The sequence below is a fragment of the Schistocerca piceifrons genome, chromosome 4, assembly GCF_021461385.2.
Source record: "Schistocerca piceifrons isolate TAMUIC-IGC-003096 chromosome 4, iqSchPice1.1, whole genome shotgun sequence".
In the NCBI taxonomy this organism is placed as follows: domain Eukaryota; kingdom Metazoa; phylum Arthropoda; class Insecta; order Orthoptera; family Acrididae; genus Schistocerca; species Schistocerca piceifrons.
Genome location: NC_060141.1, coordinates 121759418 through 121775386, shown reverse-complemented (window position 1 = coordinate 121775386; position 15969 = coordinate 121759418). Strand labels below are relative to the sequence as shown.

At 42.2% G+C, this 15969-nt stretch overlaps 1 protein-coding gene across 2 annotated transcripts in view; it reads left to right on the top strand.

Annotated features, from left to right (window-relative positions):
• Window positions 1-15969, top strand: part of LOC124795205 (ovarian-specific serine/threonine-protein kinase Lok-like) — a 212867-nt gene that overhangs the window by 182880 nt on the left and 14018 nt on the right. The window contains exon 8 of one of the 2 annotated variants that reach the window (XM_047259115.1): window positions 14604-14951. In XM_047259115.1, coding sequence (XP_047115071.1) covers window positions 14604-14951 — 348 coding nt within the window. The remainder of the gene's footprint in view (window positions 1-14603; window positions 14952-15969) is intronic. The other variant, XM_047259116.1, reaches the window with a different exon arrangement.

The following is a 15969-nucleotide window of genomic DNA, read 5'->3' as shown; positions in this document are numbered from 1 at the left end:
TTGCTTGTTCGATAGGTTATCTCCCACTAGTGTTTCAATTCATAGAGCATACTGTGCCCATGTCTGTGTGTGTGTGTGTGTGTGTGTGTGTGTGTGTGTGTGTGTGTGTGTCCACACACACCAAATGTTCCTTCTCATTTGTATGTGCCTATCAATGACTCAATTCTTCTGCTGCTCGGTGCATGGTCTCCTTTACCCCTAAATTGTTCACTTTGTAACTTGATCACCTATCTCTTAACACTGCATGTTTGTACAAGTTAGGTGAAAAGCACAATAACTCAACATCCCTACCAAAAAGAACTCTCTGCAGTAGTGGCAGTTTGAGCTACATACAATCGCATTCACAGTGTGAAGTGAACCAACCTACTTGTTTTAGCAAGTCAGCACACATTAGCAAAGCTGCAGCCTGCCAAATTCGCCTGCCCCTCATTCACTGCATAAATCCTGATGTTGCATTCCTGCTGGTTGCACATGCATACAATTTGAATGACATGATAGGTCAGAAAGAGGTTTGTTGTCAAGCAAATAAGTACCCAAAACATCTGATAAAAACAGAGTATATCATTGAGCTCCTGTATCCTCCAATTAAGTTGGTATACATCACATTCAAAATCAAAGATATATGTGCATTACACCAGAATTCACAGATCCTCGGCAGTCAATAACACTTAGTAATTGCCTCCCCCACCATGCTCTCTACAAGCTAGTAACACCAGTGGGAGATAACCTATCATGCAAACAATATACCCACAATTTCACTGATGGCTGTACAAAATATGCTACCACATGAGACTTTATACACAAAATTCCAGGGTATTTAAGATACTGATTGACATAATTCAGATTAAGCTTCTCCATTTCTATTATGTTCCCTGCTCAGTCATGACCATAAGGGCATCTGTGAAAATTGACCACAAAACTGAGAATATCAACAGCAAGGTAGTGAGCACAGTCCTATTTATAACTGCAGTTAAGAGACATTGACATAAGTTTTGTTCATCTGTAGTTATTGTCACCATTCACAATAAAACTTTTGTGCACTAATCAAAGTCACTTCCTACATAATTACACATGGTTTCACTTTGCAGCATCAGACAAAATACCAATTCATTGGATTGCATCAATGAGGTAGGACCAGCTCCAGAGACATGGTCTGCTCTCAGTCAATCCTTGCTACAGTCTGTCTCAAACAAGGGAATGTTACTTCTGTTTCTAAACCTCTCTCCAACTATAATGTCAGCTATGTGACTTTTGATAATGTCTGTAATTGAAATATTTTCCTGAGATCCAATGGTGACTAATACTTTTAATCACTCAGAATGACTCTTGTGTGAGTTTTTGGATGTATCTTTCTTGCCCAAAAACTATATTTACTGACTGGCTATTTTGTGTCCTCTTCAGGGACAGGACCAAATCCATTCTGCTCTTGCCAAGGGGCATGTCTCTCCTCAAATTGCATCTTACTTTTTAGTTTTGTGAGAAATATTGCTATACCAGTTTCCTAGCTACCTCTGTCTAGCTACCTCTGAAATGTTGCTGGAGCGTTTTTCAAACCAAATGGCATTCTGATGTACTGGTAATGGCCTTACAGAGTAGAGAAAGCAGTTTTTTGATGATCGTCTGGAGCCACTTCTAACTGATGACAACCACTTGTCAAATCCATCGTAGAAAAGTACTGGCACTCTATTAAGTGATCCAAAGTCTCTGATATGTTTGAAATGGGATATGTGTCCATTACTGTCTTATTATTGAGGTATTGGTAGTCACAACAGAACCTGTATTTCTTTGTTCCATCCATAGGCTTTTTAGGCACAACAACAATGCCCACTCCCCACCAATTATTACTATGCTCTAGAATACCGTCCGCAAGCTGCTGATCAATGAAATCCTCCACAATCGGCTCCAAATACCTCGGTATTCTGTATGGTTTACGGTAAACAGGTGCTTCATTCCCTGTTGGTGTCTTATGTTGAACTAATGAAGTTGCCGGTAACAGCCCTTGCAGAAAAAACAAATATTTAAACCCCCACAATAATTTTTCCATATGCTCTCTTTCTCCTCCTTTCAAATTCTTAATTTTGTCATGCAATGCAGTTCTATCAGCAGTTAGTGGTTGGTCGGTTCGCCTACCTCTCAATCACCAGTCTTTGTCATCTGGCACATCCAAATTTTCTACTAAAACTCCTTTTCTCAAATTTGCGTCCACAGTGCTAAAATTATCCATGTTCATGGGAACTGCTCAGCCGTTGTTCCCCTCCTGTACATGTATAATACTACATTTCACAAAACAACCCAATGGGCCCAAAACTTCATTATCCTCCAATGGTTCAATTACACATGCTGTACCCACAGGTAGATTCGACTCCACACTTACCCAAAGCGACTTCCCAGTGCCACCAGACACATGCTCATGTGAATTAAGCCTTAATGCTAATGTACGCGGTGCAATTGGTTTCTTCATTACGTTGAATGCCCCTCGTGACAACTCCGCATCGACAACAGTTTCCCCTAGCTGAAATAACATTCCACAAAGTTCCACAGTTCGTTGTCCAAGGACAACTTTGCCATGATGTTGATGCAAGAAATCTACTCCTAGGATCATGCCATAGCCCTCGGTTAGGTACTATCTCCATGGATGCATCAAATTGGACTTTCCCTATGTGAAAGTCAACTGTCACTGGCCCCAAAGGTGTGACCTCCTTATCCCCCACTCCACACAACCTATAACATGGTGGGTCTAGCTTCCTTCGTCCCATTAAACTCTTAGTAGCCACTGACACTTGCGCCGCTGTGTCCAACAAAACCTTAAACTTTTTAGTTCCTACGGATCCTACCATTGAACATTCCACCTCTTCATACATATTAAACGGGAGCTCCCTTAGGTGAGTCCTGGGCCCCCTCTGCTGTTTAACGATTGTCCACCTCAACTAACTCCATTTGTCCATCCTCCATGGTGCTGATTTCCACACCTTCCTCTATTCCTCGGTGACTGGGTACATTGCCTCTGCACATGTCCCGTATGACCATGCTTATAACGTTTTATACCTGCTGTAAACACTGTCTATCACGTACCCCCATTGCCACTTCTATTTCCTCACATTGGATTGCCAGCTGAATGGTCAAATACAAATCTTTCGGAGCCCCTTCACACACTTTCCTCAAGGTATGTGCCAGTAACCCCCTCAAAAATACATCAAGGGCCTCCTGCAACAAAACACCATTCGCTTCATCGCTTTGACCCAACTCATAAGTGTACTCGTTAATTTCTCTTATTCTGTCCGCAAATTTCTCTACTGTCTCCCCCTCTCTCTTTATCATTGTACTCAACCTATCCCTAAAGTACCGAGCGCTATTCTGTTTCTTGTACCTTTGTAAAAGCCCCTACTTCAACTGCTTAAACTGTCCTGCCTTCCTTAAGGCCTCAGAACACCTTACATATGTCTTCACGTCACCCGTTAATCTAATCTCGGCTACATGTAACAACTGTTTGTCCAACCAATCATTCATCACAGCTGAAGATTCCAAGTCCCCCACAAACAAATGCACATCCTCAGATTCCTTGCGAGAAAACGGAATAATCAAACTCGCGGCAGCTGGCTAAATCTCCTGCTGCGGCATCCTAGGCAACAACGACTGATCCGATGGGGTGTCCTGCTCACTTCTAGATGTTATTTTGCTCCTCAACTGTGTATTGTCTGCTGTCAACTGTGCTACCTTTTGCAACAAAATCCGTACCGCTTCTGGTTCCAACACACCTCGTGTTCGTGACTCTGCCATTGTGTTGCTTTTGTTCCCCGTTAATCCTGAAACAAAACAATTAAGTACAAAAATAACTCCACTCCTTACACCTCAGTATCATCATACTCAGTAACATCTTAGTCAGACCAACACAAAATTAATTAAATGCTTCGGAAAAAAAAGAACTTACTGCCCCAAATACGCTTCCACTCTGACAACCAAAAATACTATGCCCACTCAAAAAATCTACAATGGCCTACCATGAGCCATACTCAAAATCAAAAAAGAAAGAAAACGCCCACACTCAAAAGAAAACTTGTCAAAACTCACCACATCCTGTGACTATAATGTAGGCGGTGGGCTTGAACATCGTACTGTACAGACGACGTCCACTATTCTGACACCAAATCCCACTTCTGACACCAAATGTAGTGAGAAGAGATAGAAGGCACCGCATTAAGGCTTGTCCGAGCTTTCCAAGTGATTTATTGTTTTCAACTACAGTGCCGCATTCCCCTCAGTCTGCGTCATCAGGTCCCGCAACGACCTGTCAAGCGTTCTGCTAATGTGTTGGCCTTGTATGGCCACGAAGGTGCATGGATGTCAGGTTGCGCCGGCAGCCGGTTCAACGGCCTTCACCTCTGATGCCTCAGCGCCATCTGCTGCAAGGTGATCCGCTGTGCACTTCCTCGCCAGTGTGGCTAAGAACACGGCGACAACGAGCGCCCGCAATCCGGCATCTGAATCTGCGGCCCTTGTCTCAGGATGCCTCCGGTGTGTGTTGGGAGCCAAGACGAGTGCCCACAGTAGTGAGCCATGGAGTGGGCCGCTGCTGGCTGGCTACAGACCCCGTGTCAGCGTCAGGGGGTCGAACTAGCAACCCGCTGTGGACTGGAACGCTGGCGCCCCATCCGCTGCTGTGTGTAGACGCTGGTGTGACACGCCCCACTGTCCAGGAGAGCTGTCACACTTGAATGCCTTGTTAGTGAACCAGCACCTATTTATATGTGGCTCTGCACCTCTGTTTTCCTAAACAAGCCACTCCGAGTCACGAACTGATAACACTTAGATTCCAGAATGAGATTTTCACTCTGCAGCGGAGTGTGCGCTGATATGAAACTTCCTGGCAGATTAAAACTGTGTGCCCGACCGAGACTCGAACTCGGGACCTTTGCCTTTCGTGGGCAAGTGCTCTACCAACTGAGCTACCGAAGCACAACTCACGCCCGGTACTCACAGCTTTACTTCTGCCAGTACCTCGTCTCCTACCTTCCAAACTTTACAGAAGCTCTCCTGTGAGCTGTAAGTTTTTTTTTTTCCAAAGCATTTAATTAATTTTGTGTTGGTCTGACTAAGATGTTACTGAGTATGATGATACTGAGGTGTAAGGAGTGGAATTATTTTTGTACTTAATTGTTTTGTTTCAGGATTAACGGGGAACAAAAGCAACACAATGGCAGAGTCACGAACACGAGGTGTGTTGGAACCAGAAGCGGTACGGATTTTGTTGCAAAAGGTAGCACAGTTGACAGCAGACAATATGCAGTTGAGGAGCAAAATAACATCTAGAAGTGAGCAGGAAACCCCATCAGATCAGTCGTTGTTGCCTAGGATGCCGCAGCAGGAGATTTAGCCAGCTGCCGCGAGTTTGATTATTCCGTTTTCTCGCAAGGCATCTGAGGATGTGGATTTGTTTGTGGGGGACTTGGAATCTTCAGCTGTGATGAATGATTGGTTGGACAAACAGTTGTTACATGTAGCTGAGATTAGATTAACGGTTGAAGTGAAGACATATGTAAGGTATTCTGAGGCCTTAAGGAAGGCAGGACAGTTTAAGCAGTTGAAGTAGGGGCTTTTACAAAGGTACAAGAAACAGAATAGCGCTCGGTACTTTAGGGATAGGTTGAGTACAATGATAAAGAGAGAGGGGGAGACAGTAGAGAAATTTGCGGACAGAATAAGAGAAATTAACGAGTACACTTATGAGTTGGGTCAGAGCGATGAAGCGAATTGTGTTTTGTTGCAGGAGGCCCTTGATGTATTTTTGAGGGGGTTACTGGCATATATCTTGAGGAAAGTGTGTGAAGGGGCTCCAAAAGATTTGTATTTGATCATTCAGCTGGCAATCCAATGTGAGGAAATAGACGTGGCAATGGGGGTACGTGATAGACAAACAGTGTTTACAGCAGGTATAAAACGTTATAAGCATGGTCATACGGGACATGTGCAGAGGCAATGTACCCAGTCACCGAGGAATAGAGGAAGGTGTGGAAATCAGCACCATGGAGGATGGACAAATGGAGTCAGTAGAGGTGGACAATCAAACAGCAGGGGGGGCCCAAGACTCACCTAAGGGAGCTCCTGTTTAATATGTATGAAGAGGTGGAAAGTTCAATGGTAGGATCTGTAGGAACTAAAAAGTTTAAGGTTTTGTTGGACACAGCGGCGCAAGTGTCAGTGGCTACTAAGTGTTTAATGGGATGAAGGAAGCTAGACCCACCATGTTATAGGTTGTGTGGAGTGGGGGATAAGGAGGTTACACCTTTGGGGCCAGTGACAGTTGACTTTCGCATAGGGAAAGTCCAATTTGATGCATCCATGGAGATAGTACCATGGGTAATCGAGGGCTATGACATGATCCTAGGAGTAGATTTCTTGCATCAACATCATGGCAAAATTGTCCTTGGACAACGAACTGTGGAACTTGGTGGAATGTTATTTCAGCTAGGGGAGACTGTTGTCGATGCGGAGTTGTCACGAGGGGCATTCAACGTAATGAACAAACCAATTGAACCGTGTACATTAGCATTAAGGCTTAATTCACATGAGCATGTGTCTGGTGGCACTGGGAAGTCGCTTTGGGTAAGTGTGGAGTCGAATCTACCTGTGGGTACAGCATGTGTAATTGAACCATTGGAGGATAATGAAGTTTTGGGCCCATTGGGTTGTTTTGTGAAATGTAGTATTATACATGTACAGGAGGGGAACAACGGGTGAGTAGTTCCCATGAACATGGATAATTTTAGCACTGTAGATGCAAATTTAAGAAAAGGAGTTTTAGTAGAAAATTTGGATGTGCCAGATGACGAAGACTGGTGATCGAGAGGTAGGCGAAGCGATCAACCACTAACTGCTGATAGAACTGCATTGCATGACAAAATTAAGAATTTGAAAGGAGGAGAAAGAGAGCATATGGAAAAATTATTGTGGGGGTTTAAATATTTGTTTTTTCCGCAAGGGCTGTTACCGGCAACTTCATTAGTTCAACATAAGACACCAACAGGGAATGAAGCACCTGTTTACCGTAAACCATACAGAATACCGAGGTATCTGCAGCCGATTGTGGAGGATTTCATTGATCAGCAGCTTGCGGACGGTATTCTAGAGCATAGTAATAATTGGTGGGGAGTGGGCATTGTTGTTGTGCCTAAAAAGCCTATGGATGGAACAAAGAAATACAGGTTCTGTTGTGACTACCAATACCTCAATAATAAGACAGTAATGGACACATATCCCATTTCAAACATATCAGAGACTTTGGATCACTTAATAGAATGCCAGTACTTTTCTACGATGGATTTGACAAGTGGTTGTCATCAGTTAGAAGTGGCTCCAGACGATCATCAAAAAAACTGCTTTCTCTACTCTGTAAGGCCATTACCAGTACATCAGAATGCCATTCGGTTTGAAAAACGCTCCAGCAACGTTTCAGAGGTAGCTAGACAGTGTGTTGAGTGGTTTGAAACCAAGGCAGTGTCTTATCTATTTGGATGACATTATATTGTTTTCAAGTAGTATGGAGCAACATAGACAGCAGTTAAATAAAGTCTTTATGAGGTTAAGAGCAGCTCATTTGACGTTGAGCCAGAGAAGTGTCTTTTTGCATTAGAAGAAGTAAAATATTTCGGTCATATTATCAGTAAGGACAGAGTGTGAACAGATCCAAAGTTGGTACAGGCTGTAAGGGATTTTTGGGAACCGAAAACAGTTAGGGAAGTGCAGTCATTCATCGGAATTTGCAATTTCTATCGAAAGTTATGGAAGGGTTTTGCAGATTTAGCACAGCCGTTGACACGATTGTTATGGAAGGGTGTGAAATTTGAGTGGAAAGAAGAGCGTCAGAAAGTGTTAGACAGACTGAAAGGAGTGATAACATCAATTTCGGTTCTTGTCTTTCCAGATTTTGAAAAGGAGTTTATAGTAGCATCCAATCCATCAAATCAAGTATTAGGGTGTGTTCTTAGTCAGGAAATTGATGGGAAAGAACATCCTGTAGCTTATGCGTCTAGGCAGTTGAATGCAGCAGAGAGGAATTACTCAACAACAGAGAGGGATATGATTAGCATAATCTATGGAATCACATATTTTAAATGTTATTTATATCGGTGAAGATTTCGGGTAGCGACAGATCATGCTGCACTGAAGTGGTTGTTGGGGTTGAAGGATCCGTCCACTAGACTCGCTAGATGGGCTGTGAGGCTTAATGAATTCGACTACGAGGTGTTGCACAAGCCTTGGAAGAAGGATGGTAATGCAGATGCACCAAGTAGGAAGGTGGCAAAAGTAGAAGTCATAGGTTATGACGTAGCGGTGCGACAGTAATTACAGGATGCGGACAATGATTGTAAATTTTATCAGACACAGCTGCTATTTAATATGTACAACGGTCTTCTGTGCAGGGAAACAAAGTTAGGACCAAGGGTAGTAGTGTCAGCATTTGAGTCAGAAATGGATACAGCTACAACGATTGCTGGAAGTGACATGTGTTGTGGACTGGCAAGACAGCCAATCCACAGTGACGGGTAGCCAAAAGGCACGCGTTTAGGCTCACGCAGGCTGGCGTGAGGTCTGGAACAGTTAAAGGAGTTATACTAGCAAGAAAAGTACGTGGCTGCTGGAATACTTAACTTTAATCCATAATTGGTGAACATCGGTCTGACGGTACATGCATCACAAGATAAATAGCAAATGATAATGGCGCCTTGCTAGGTCGTAGCAAATGACGTAGCTGAGGGCTATGCTAGTTATTGTCTTGGTAAATGAGAGCGTAATTTGTCAGTGAACCATCGCTAGCAAAGTTGGCTGTACAACTGGGGCGAGTGCTAGGAAGTCTCTCTAGACCTGCCGTGTGGCGGCGCTCTGTCTGCAATCACTGACAGTGGCGACACGCGGGTCCGACATATACTAGCGGACCGCAGCCGATTTAAAGGCTACCACCTAGCAAGTGTGGTGTCTGGCGGTGACACCACAACATGTCCATTCTCTGCGTTGGGGGCTGATGTCTTAGAACCTTTCAGGTGAACACCATTGGGGAATAGATTCGTTCTGTCAATAATAGACCATTTTTCGAGGTATTTGGAGATGGTGGCTATGCCAAATCAACAGGCAGAAATGATTCCGCAAGCATTAGTAAACAACTGTATTTTGAAGTTTGGTGCACCAGAGCAATAATTACTGACCAAGGGACCAACTTCATGTTGGATGTAATGAAGGAACTGTGTAAATTGTTGAACGTAAAGAAGTTGAGGATGAGCGCTTTGCATCCACAGGCCAACGGAAGGACATAACAGTTACACAAACCAATCGGAAAGATGATGAGTTTTTATGTGGATTCTCATCACCAACAGCGGGATGAGTATTTTAAGCATATTGTATGCACATGTAATGCAAAAATCCATACAAATACCGGTTTGTCTCCATATGAGGTAGTGTAAGGGAGAAAAACACTGTCACCATTTGATTTGGTGAGGCTACAGAAAGAAAGGACCAGTGAATCTGTATGTTAATTTGCAAGGACAATTCAGGATCATTGGAAATGGGTACAAAAGGCAAATACGAAGGCTTTGGAAAGGAAGGTAGACGCGGTGAAGCACAAAGGAAGTTTACTGCAGTATAGAGTGGGGCAATGGGATGGGTAATGCTGTCCACCCCCTATATGTGAAAAGGGAAAACGAAGAAGTTCCTCACGAGGTATCAAGGTCCATACCAAGTTCTTGAAACCACATCCCCCATTAATGTTAAGCTTCCGCTGCCAACTAGAACAATGATAGTACACATTGGGTAGTTGCAGCTATTTAAGGGTTGTCCGGATGTGATTCCAGGCATGTCACAGGAAGGAAAGGAGAAGAGAGAGTGAAGAGAGGTGCTAAGCACAGAGAAAACCGGGAAGTTAGAGTACAGCATGAAGTACTGTATGCTTTGCAATCCAGAAAGTAGTAGAGTATCTGTATTTTTTTCTTGTTTTCTTGTTTGTATCATTGGGTTTGCGTAGATTAATTAGGCATTGTATTTTTGCATATGCATTTTCAAGTATAATCTGCAGGGGACAGCAGTCTTTTTGAAGAGGGAGGAAGGGTGATGGTGATCACTGTCCTCAGGTCACTGAGAAGGGGAGCATTGAGCAAGCTTGTAGATGTAAAATACTGAGGAAGTATTGCTGATCTTGGCAGTAAACAGCCGGTATGCTGAGATGACAAGGGAGGAATTACGAAGCTGCCATAGAGGGAAGGTAACGGTGCGTCCAGCGAGGGTGATAAGCACCAATCCGGACACGTGAGCAGTGCAGTTATTTTTAGTCAGGAGGAAAGAAATAGACTGTCCAAGGGACATCATGGGGCCAAAATTGAGCTTGCAACGGGTTGGGATGCGATGGATCTTCTCCACGTATGAAAAATTAATAGTAGCAGCAAGTTGTTTTGAGCAGGGAGTATTTGCCAAAGTGAAATTTATAGAGCTCGAGGGGGGGGCAGAATTTTAAGCAATGGAACTGCGTGTAACATAATAGGACCAACCTTCCACCTACCAGCACCAATTTCAGGAGTCACGCGATTGAATGTTATGCAGCCACAGCTGTACTGGCCAGAAGCCACTTTAGAGTTTTGCGAAAGCAGAATCTGACCTTGTTAAATCAAACTCTGGAATCAGGTCTATTGAGGTCCACAAAGCAGTTCATTTTAGCGCAAGAGGGGCAGATATCAGACAAACAGCTTGTTCAACATGTCGCTCAGTATAGGGAAAGGCAACAGCAAATAACGATCATTTTGAGCACCTCTGTGCCAAGTGTCTTCGCAACCTAACTTTTTTATGTGTTGTTTTCATTCTGATCAGGCAGAGAGCCAATCCCAAAAGGGAACCAAGGGTAGTCCAAGTCGCAGTGGATTGGATACCGAGGGCGTGAGACGAGTAGGTAAGGAGTTGATCGAGCAGTGGTCGTCTAGTAAGGTATTTTTGCATTTTGTTTCATGTCATGTGTTTTAAGGGGCACTAGACCACATTCAAGTTTGCTAAAAGTAAGGAAATATGTCATAGGTACTGACCCAAACAAAAGTTAGTTAAAGGTCGACCCGGGGACTGGGTCTTTCCAAATGGGGGAATAATGTAGCGGCACTACCATTTGGGATAGGAAAAGTCAGTTTTGGTGCAATATTTCTGGGTGCGGAAGTTACAGCCAGGAGCGTGCCTCTTTACAGTGAGTTACGCTCACCAGCAGTTGTGAAGTAAAATAGAGGCCACAGGGGTGTAGAACCATTGGAAAAAGTACACGCAGGGGTTTGCATGGTTCAAGTCACAGGCAGAAGGGGCCCGCTGGCCAACCTAAGTGTTATGAGTACGTGATGTGGAGTGGCACATTTAGCAAAACAGAAGTGCACAGCCACATATAAATAGGTGCTGATTCATTAACATAGCATTCAAGTGTGACAGCTGTCCTGGATGGTGAGGCATGTCACACCACTGGCTACACACAGCAGCAGCCAGTGGTCCAGTACACGGCGGGTCACTGGTTCGACCCTCTGATGCTGACGCCAGCCAGCCAGCAGCAGGCCACTCCACAGCTTGCTACCGCGGGCATTCATCTTGGCTCCCAACACACGCCAGAGGCATCCTCAGGCGAGGGCCACAGATTCAGACGCCGGATTATGGGTGCTCGTTGTCGCCGCGTTCTTAGCCATGCCGGCGAGGAATCGCGCCGCGGGTCGCCTCGCAGAGGGCGGCGCTGAGGCAGCAGAGGCAAAGGCCACTGAGTCGGCTGCCGGCGCATCCTAATGTCAACGCAACTATGCAGTCATACAAGGCCAACACATTAGCAGAGCGCTTGACGGGTCGCTGAGGTGGCGTCCTCAGCATTACAGGACCCAGTGATGCAGACCAAGGGGAACACGGCACTGTAATTGGAAACAATAAATCACTTGGAAAGCTCAGATGAGTCTTAATATGGTGCCTTCTACCTCTTCCCACTACAGTATTTTCACTGTTTAAAGAGAGAAAGCCATGATCGTAATTGTGAATGTGCATTGATTTTAGAAATGATTTGTTGTGAAACTTTTTCTCCTAATTATTTCTGTCCTTTAATAATTTGTTTTGAAGAGTATGTCATAACACACAAAAATTTGAATTACAAAAACTTTTCAATAAAAACATTCCTCTCTATACAACGTCAGCTCACGTCACGTGCCTCTCAACCACAGTCTACAAAAATCACCTCGCAACTACGGACAGTTGGTCAAAAAGGTGAAGAGATCAGTGATGTATTTAGCTACACAAACATGGTGATTTAAATTGATCTATACAACCAAAGACAATTTTACATAACTGGTAATTTTGATAACTGATGCTATAAATGTTATAATTGATCATGAAAAACTGTAGAGGTAACAATAATAATAATAATAATAATAATAATAAGAGATGTTTTCAAAACTATAAAATACAATCTTCTGTCTGAAACAACTTTTCATTATTAATTTTCACATTGGAATATAAATGGATTATACTTTACCATCTATTTGATTTTAAGTGAAAATAAAAAATTAGTATTGTGTGTAAACGTTATTGGATCGGGTTCCATTACATGCTGTGCAGTCGTGTTGCAATTTAGAGTAACTTAAATCTTTTTCATACACAATTTACAAGCAAACATAGTGGTCATATGTACACAAATTATGAGACAAGGTGCATTTCAAATGTCCTTCATGTAAATTCTGTTTGCTCAAATTTATCTTTGCACAGTGATTCTTGTGAAGGTGAATTCTATTTTTTTTTTTTTTTTTTTTTATTTTTACTGGAAACATGAGTTGGAGACAGTTATCGTGTAAGAAGTAAGTTTTCTAATTGTCATAATTTGCAGGAAAATATTCATGTATAGTTTGTGTTGTGGTCTTCTGTCCAACACTAGTTTGATGCAGCTCCCCTTATTAGGCCATCATTTGAAAGTTTCTTCATCGCTGCATAACTATGGTAACTCACATTTGTTGCTCACCCTATCAAGTTTTTACTGCTCGCACTTCTCTCCACTGCCATATCACTATTCCTTGGCTCATCAGTTATTATTCTGTCCAAATTGTGAAACTCATTTATTACTTTTACTGTCTCCTTCCCCAATCCAATTCCCTAAGGATTGTCTGACTGAGTCAGACTACATTCCATTCCCCTTATTTTACTTTGTGAGGGGTTAATTTTATAGTATCTGATGATGTAAAAATTAGTGTCTCATCTTTCTCTACTCTCTCCCCACCTCCATCTGCCTAGGGAAATGCTCTCTGTAATTGATAATCAAAACTCAATCTCACCATGACTGTGGGAGAGTGCATTTGCATGTCCATGTGCTTGTGTGTGTGATTGTGCATATTCCTGCTAGAATAAGGGCAACAGCTCAAAAGCTAGTGTAAATACTATTTCATGTTAGCATGTTTCCATATTCCACACATCAGTTTACCAAAGGTGAGAGGTTGTCTTTCCCTTATTTTATGTATTATTTCATCCAGGAATTTATGTTATTGTTAGCCATATGTATGACTCATTCTCAGCTGTTTTAAACCATACAACTCCAGAGATGTAGCTAAATTTATCTGTTGTATTCAGCCTTTTGGTCTTAGGTCCCAAAACACATCGACAAAATTACCGGCTTAACTACAGTGCTCATTTTCATGACCTTGTTGACACAATGAAGAGCATAAGCTGATGTGCCAATATGTCATGGTCTTTGCCACCCTCCTTCCCACTCACAGATGTACATACAGTATTTTTATACACATGATGTGACGTGAATAAACATAAAAGTTGGTTTAAATTGGCCTATTTTTACTCCCACGCCACCCATGTGGAAGGTAGGTGTTTCTTACTCACACAGTTTTTCTTTGCAGACAGTAAATTACATGTGTTACTCATTTGGTTGAAATTGATCAAGTGATTTAGGAGGAGATGTGGAACATGCATACATTTTTATGAGGGCATGCTGAAAAGTAATGCCACCAATTTTTTTATTCTGTTCTCAATTCAGTTGAGGTATTACACGTCATGCATGTTACTCAGTTGACTTTCCCGCTTCGCTGATACAAGCTGCAACCCTGTGCCACAAGAGGAGTTTGAATTGTGGTGTGTATTATGGTAACATATAACAAGACTATGTCAATGCATGATAAACAGCATCCTGCAATCGAGTTTCTAACCATCCACACATGGAGCACTTCAACATGACAATGCCAGACCAAATGTGTGCTGCAACAATCTGATGCCTTCTAATAATTTATGTAATACACAAATATATAGTTGATAGAGGCAATTTTTTGCAGGCGGAATATAGGTTCTCCGAATCTTTAGATTAAGGCTATTTTTGGTGCTTGCTGCCTTTGGTAGTTTTTTTTTATTTTTGTAGTACTCATATAGTGCCACAAATAAAAAATGACATGCTGTGTAATTGTATTTAAACCTTCTCTGTGGATAATATAATAAGAAGTAAATGCCACTATGCAGAGAATGGTGTCAGATAAAATGTAGCTGCGATACAATCACAGCATTTTGACAGATCTCCGGGTACTGTAACTTTGGCCTGTGTAACAAATTTCTAAGGACTTTCTTTTCATTTATAGGATAAAGAGATGCAGGAAACTGCTGACAGACTACTTGGCAAAAATAAACCTAAAAGGGAACGAAAGATGTCTGCTCCATCAGGAGAATCTGGTTTAAAAATATCAGAACAGAAACTAAAGGTACCAGAGGAGCACAGACGTTTCAGTTGGAATTTAAAACTGCCAACTAGATTACAACAGAAGGATGAAAATAAAAGCCAGCCAAATGTTTCACCAATAAAGGAGGCACGAAATGAAAGGCCTCTTCCAAAGCCACGAGGTGTATTGCAGTTCATGAACAGGGGCAACAATAGAAACGTTCCAGAGAAACCTGCCAATCTTGCCCTGGAAATGGACCCTGAACGTAAGGTACCAATGATGAAAACTTTTATAATTCTTTGCTTCTTATGATACGAGACCATTAAGCTATCAGCTGATTGCAAAGTAGGAGGGTGTATGGTAATTACAAGCTATTATGATTGAAATAATATATTCTAGCATTATGAATATTTACCATTACTGTTACAGTGTTGATTAATGAATAAACTATCTGTTTTCATCCATGTATTTTTTTATTTGTATGCAGTGTTGCAGTGGACTTAAAAGTGTAGCAGTTACTTTTAAGTATATTTAAATTTATTTATTTATTTTAAAGAGCACATAGGAACACTAGATAACTTTTATCAACTTGTTTTTATTTTCCCAATTCTTCATCCTGTAACAATGGGTCTATTGCTCTTCAAGCGTCCACATATTTTTTTCTTAGTTTCAGACACTTTCTGTTAGTTGTTTGGATGTGAACTTACAAGTATGAAAGTCCATTTTCTCTTTGGATGCCATCATTGTAGTTACCAGTATGTCAACAACTATTTTAGTGGGATCCTTGGTGTAACAACTATTATAGTGGGATCCTTGGTGTTGACTGGTCATTGTATCTTTCTTTTTATAAATTCCTCATTTAAGTTGTTGAAGGTTTTCTTGGTTAAGCATGCTTTGTCCATTTGTGTTATCTTTGTTGGTGTGGTCTTCAGTCCTGACACTGGTTTGATGCAGCTCTCCATGCTACTCTATCCTGTGCAAGCTTCTTCATCTCCCAGTACCTACTGCAACCTACATCCCTATGAATCTACTTAGTGTATTCATCTCTTGGTCTCCCTCTACAATTTTTACACTCCACGCTGCCCTCCAATACTAAATTGGTGATCCCTTGATGTCTCAGAACATGTCCTACCAACTGATCCCTTCTTCTACTCAAAATGTGCCACAAACTTCTCTTTACCCCAATCCAGTTCAATACCTCCTCATTAGTTATGTGATCTACCCATCTAATCTTCAGCATTCTTCTGTAGCACCACATTTCGAAAGCTTCTATTCTCTTCTTGTCCAA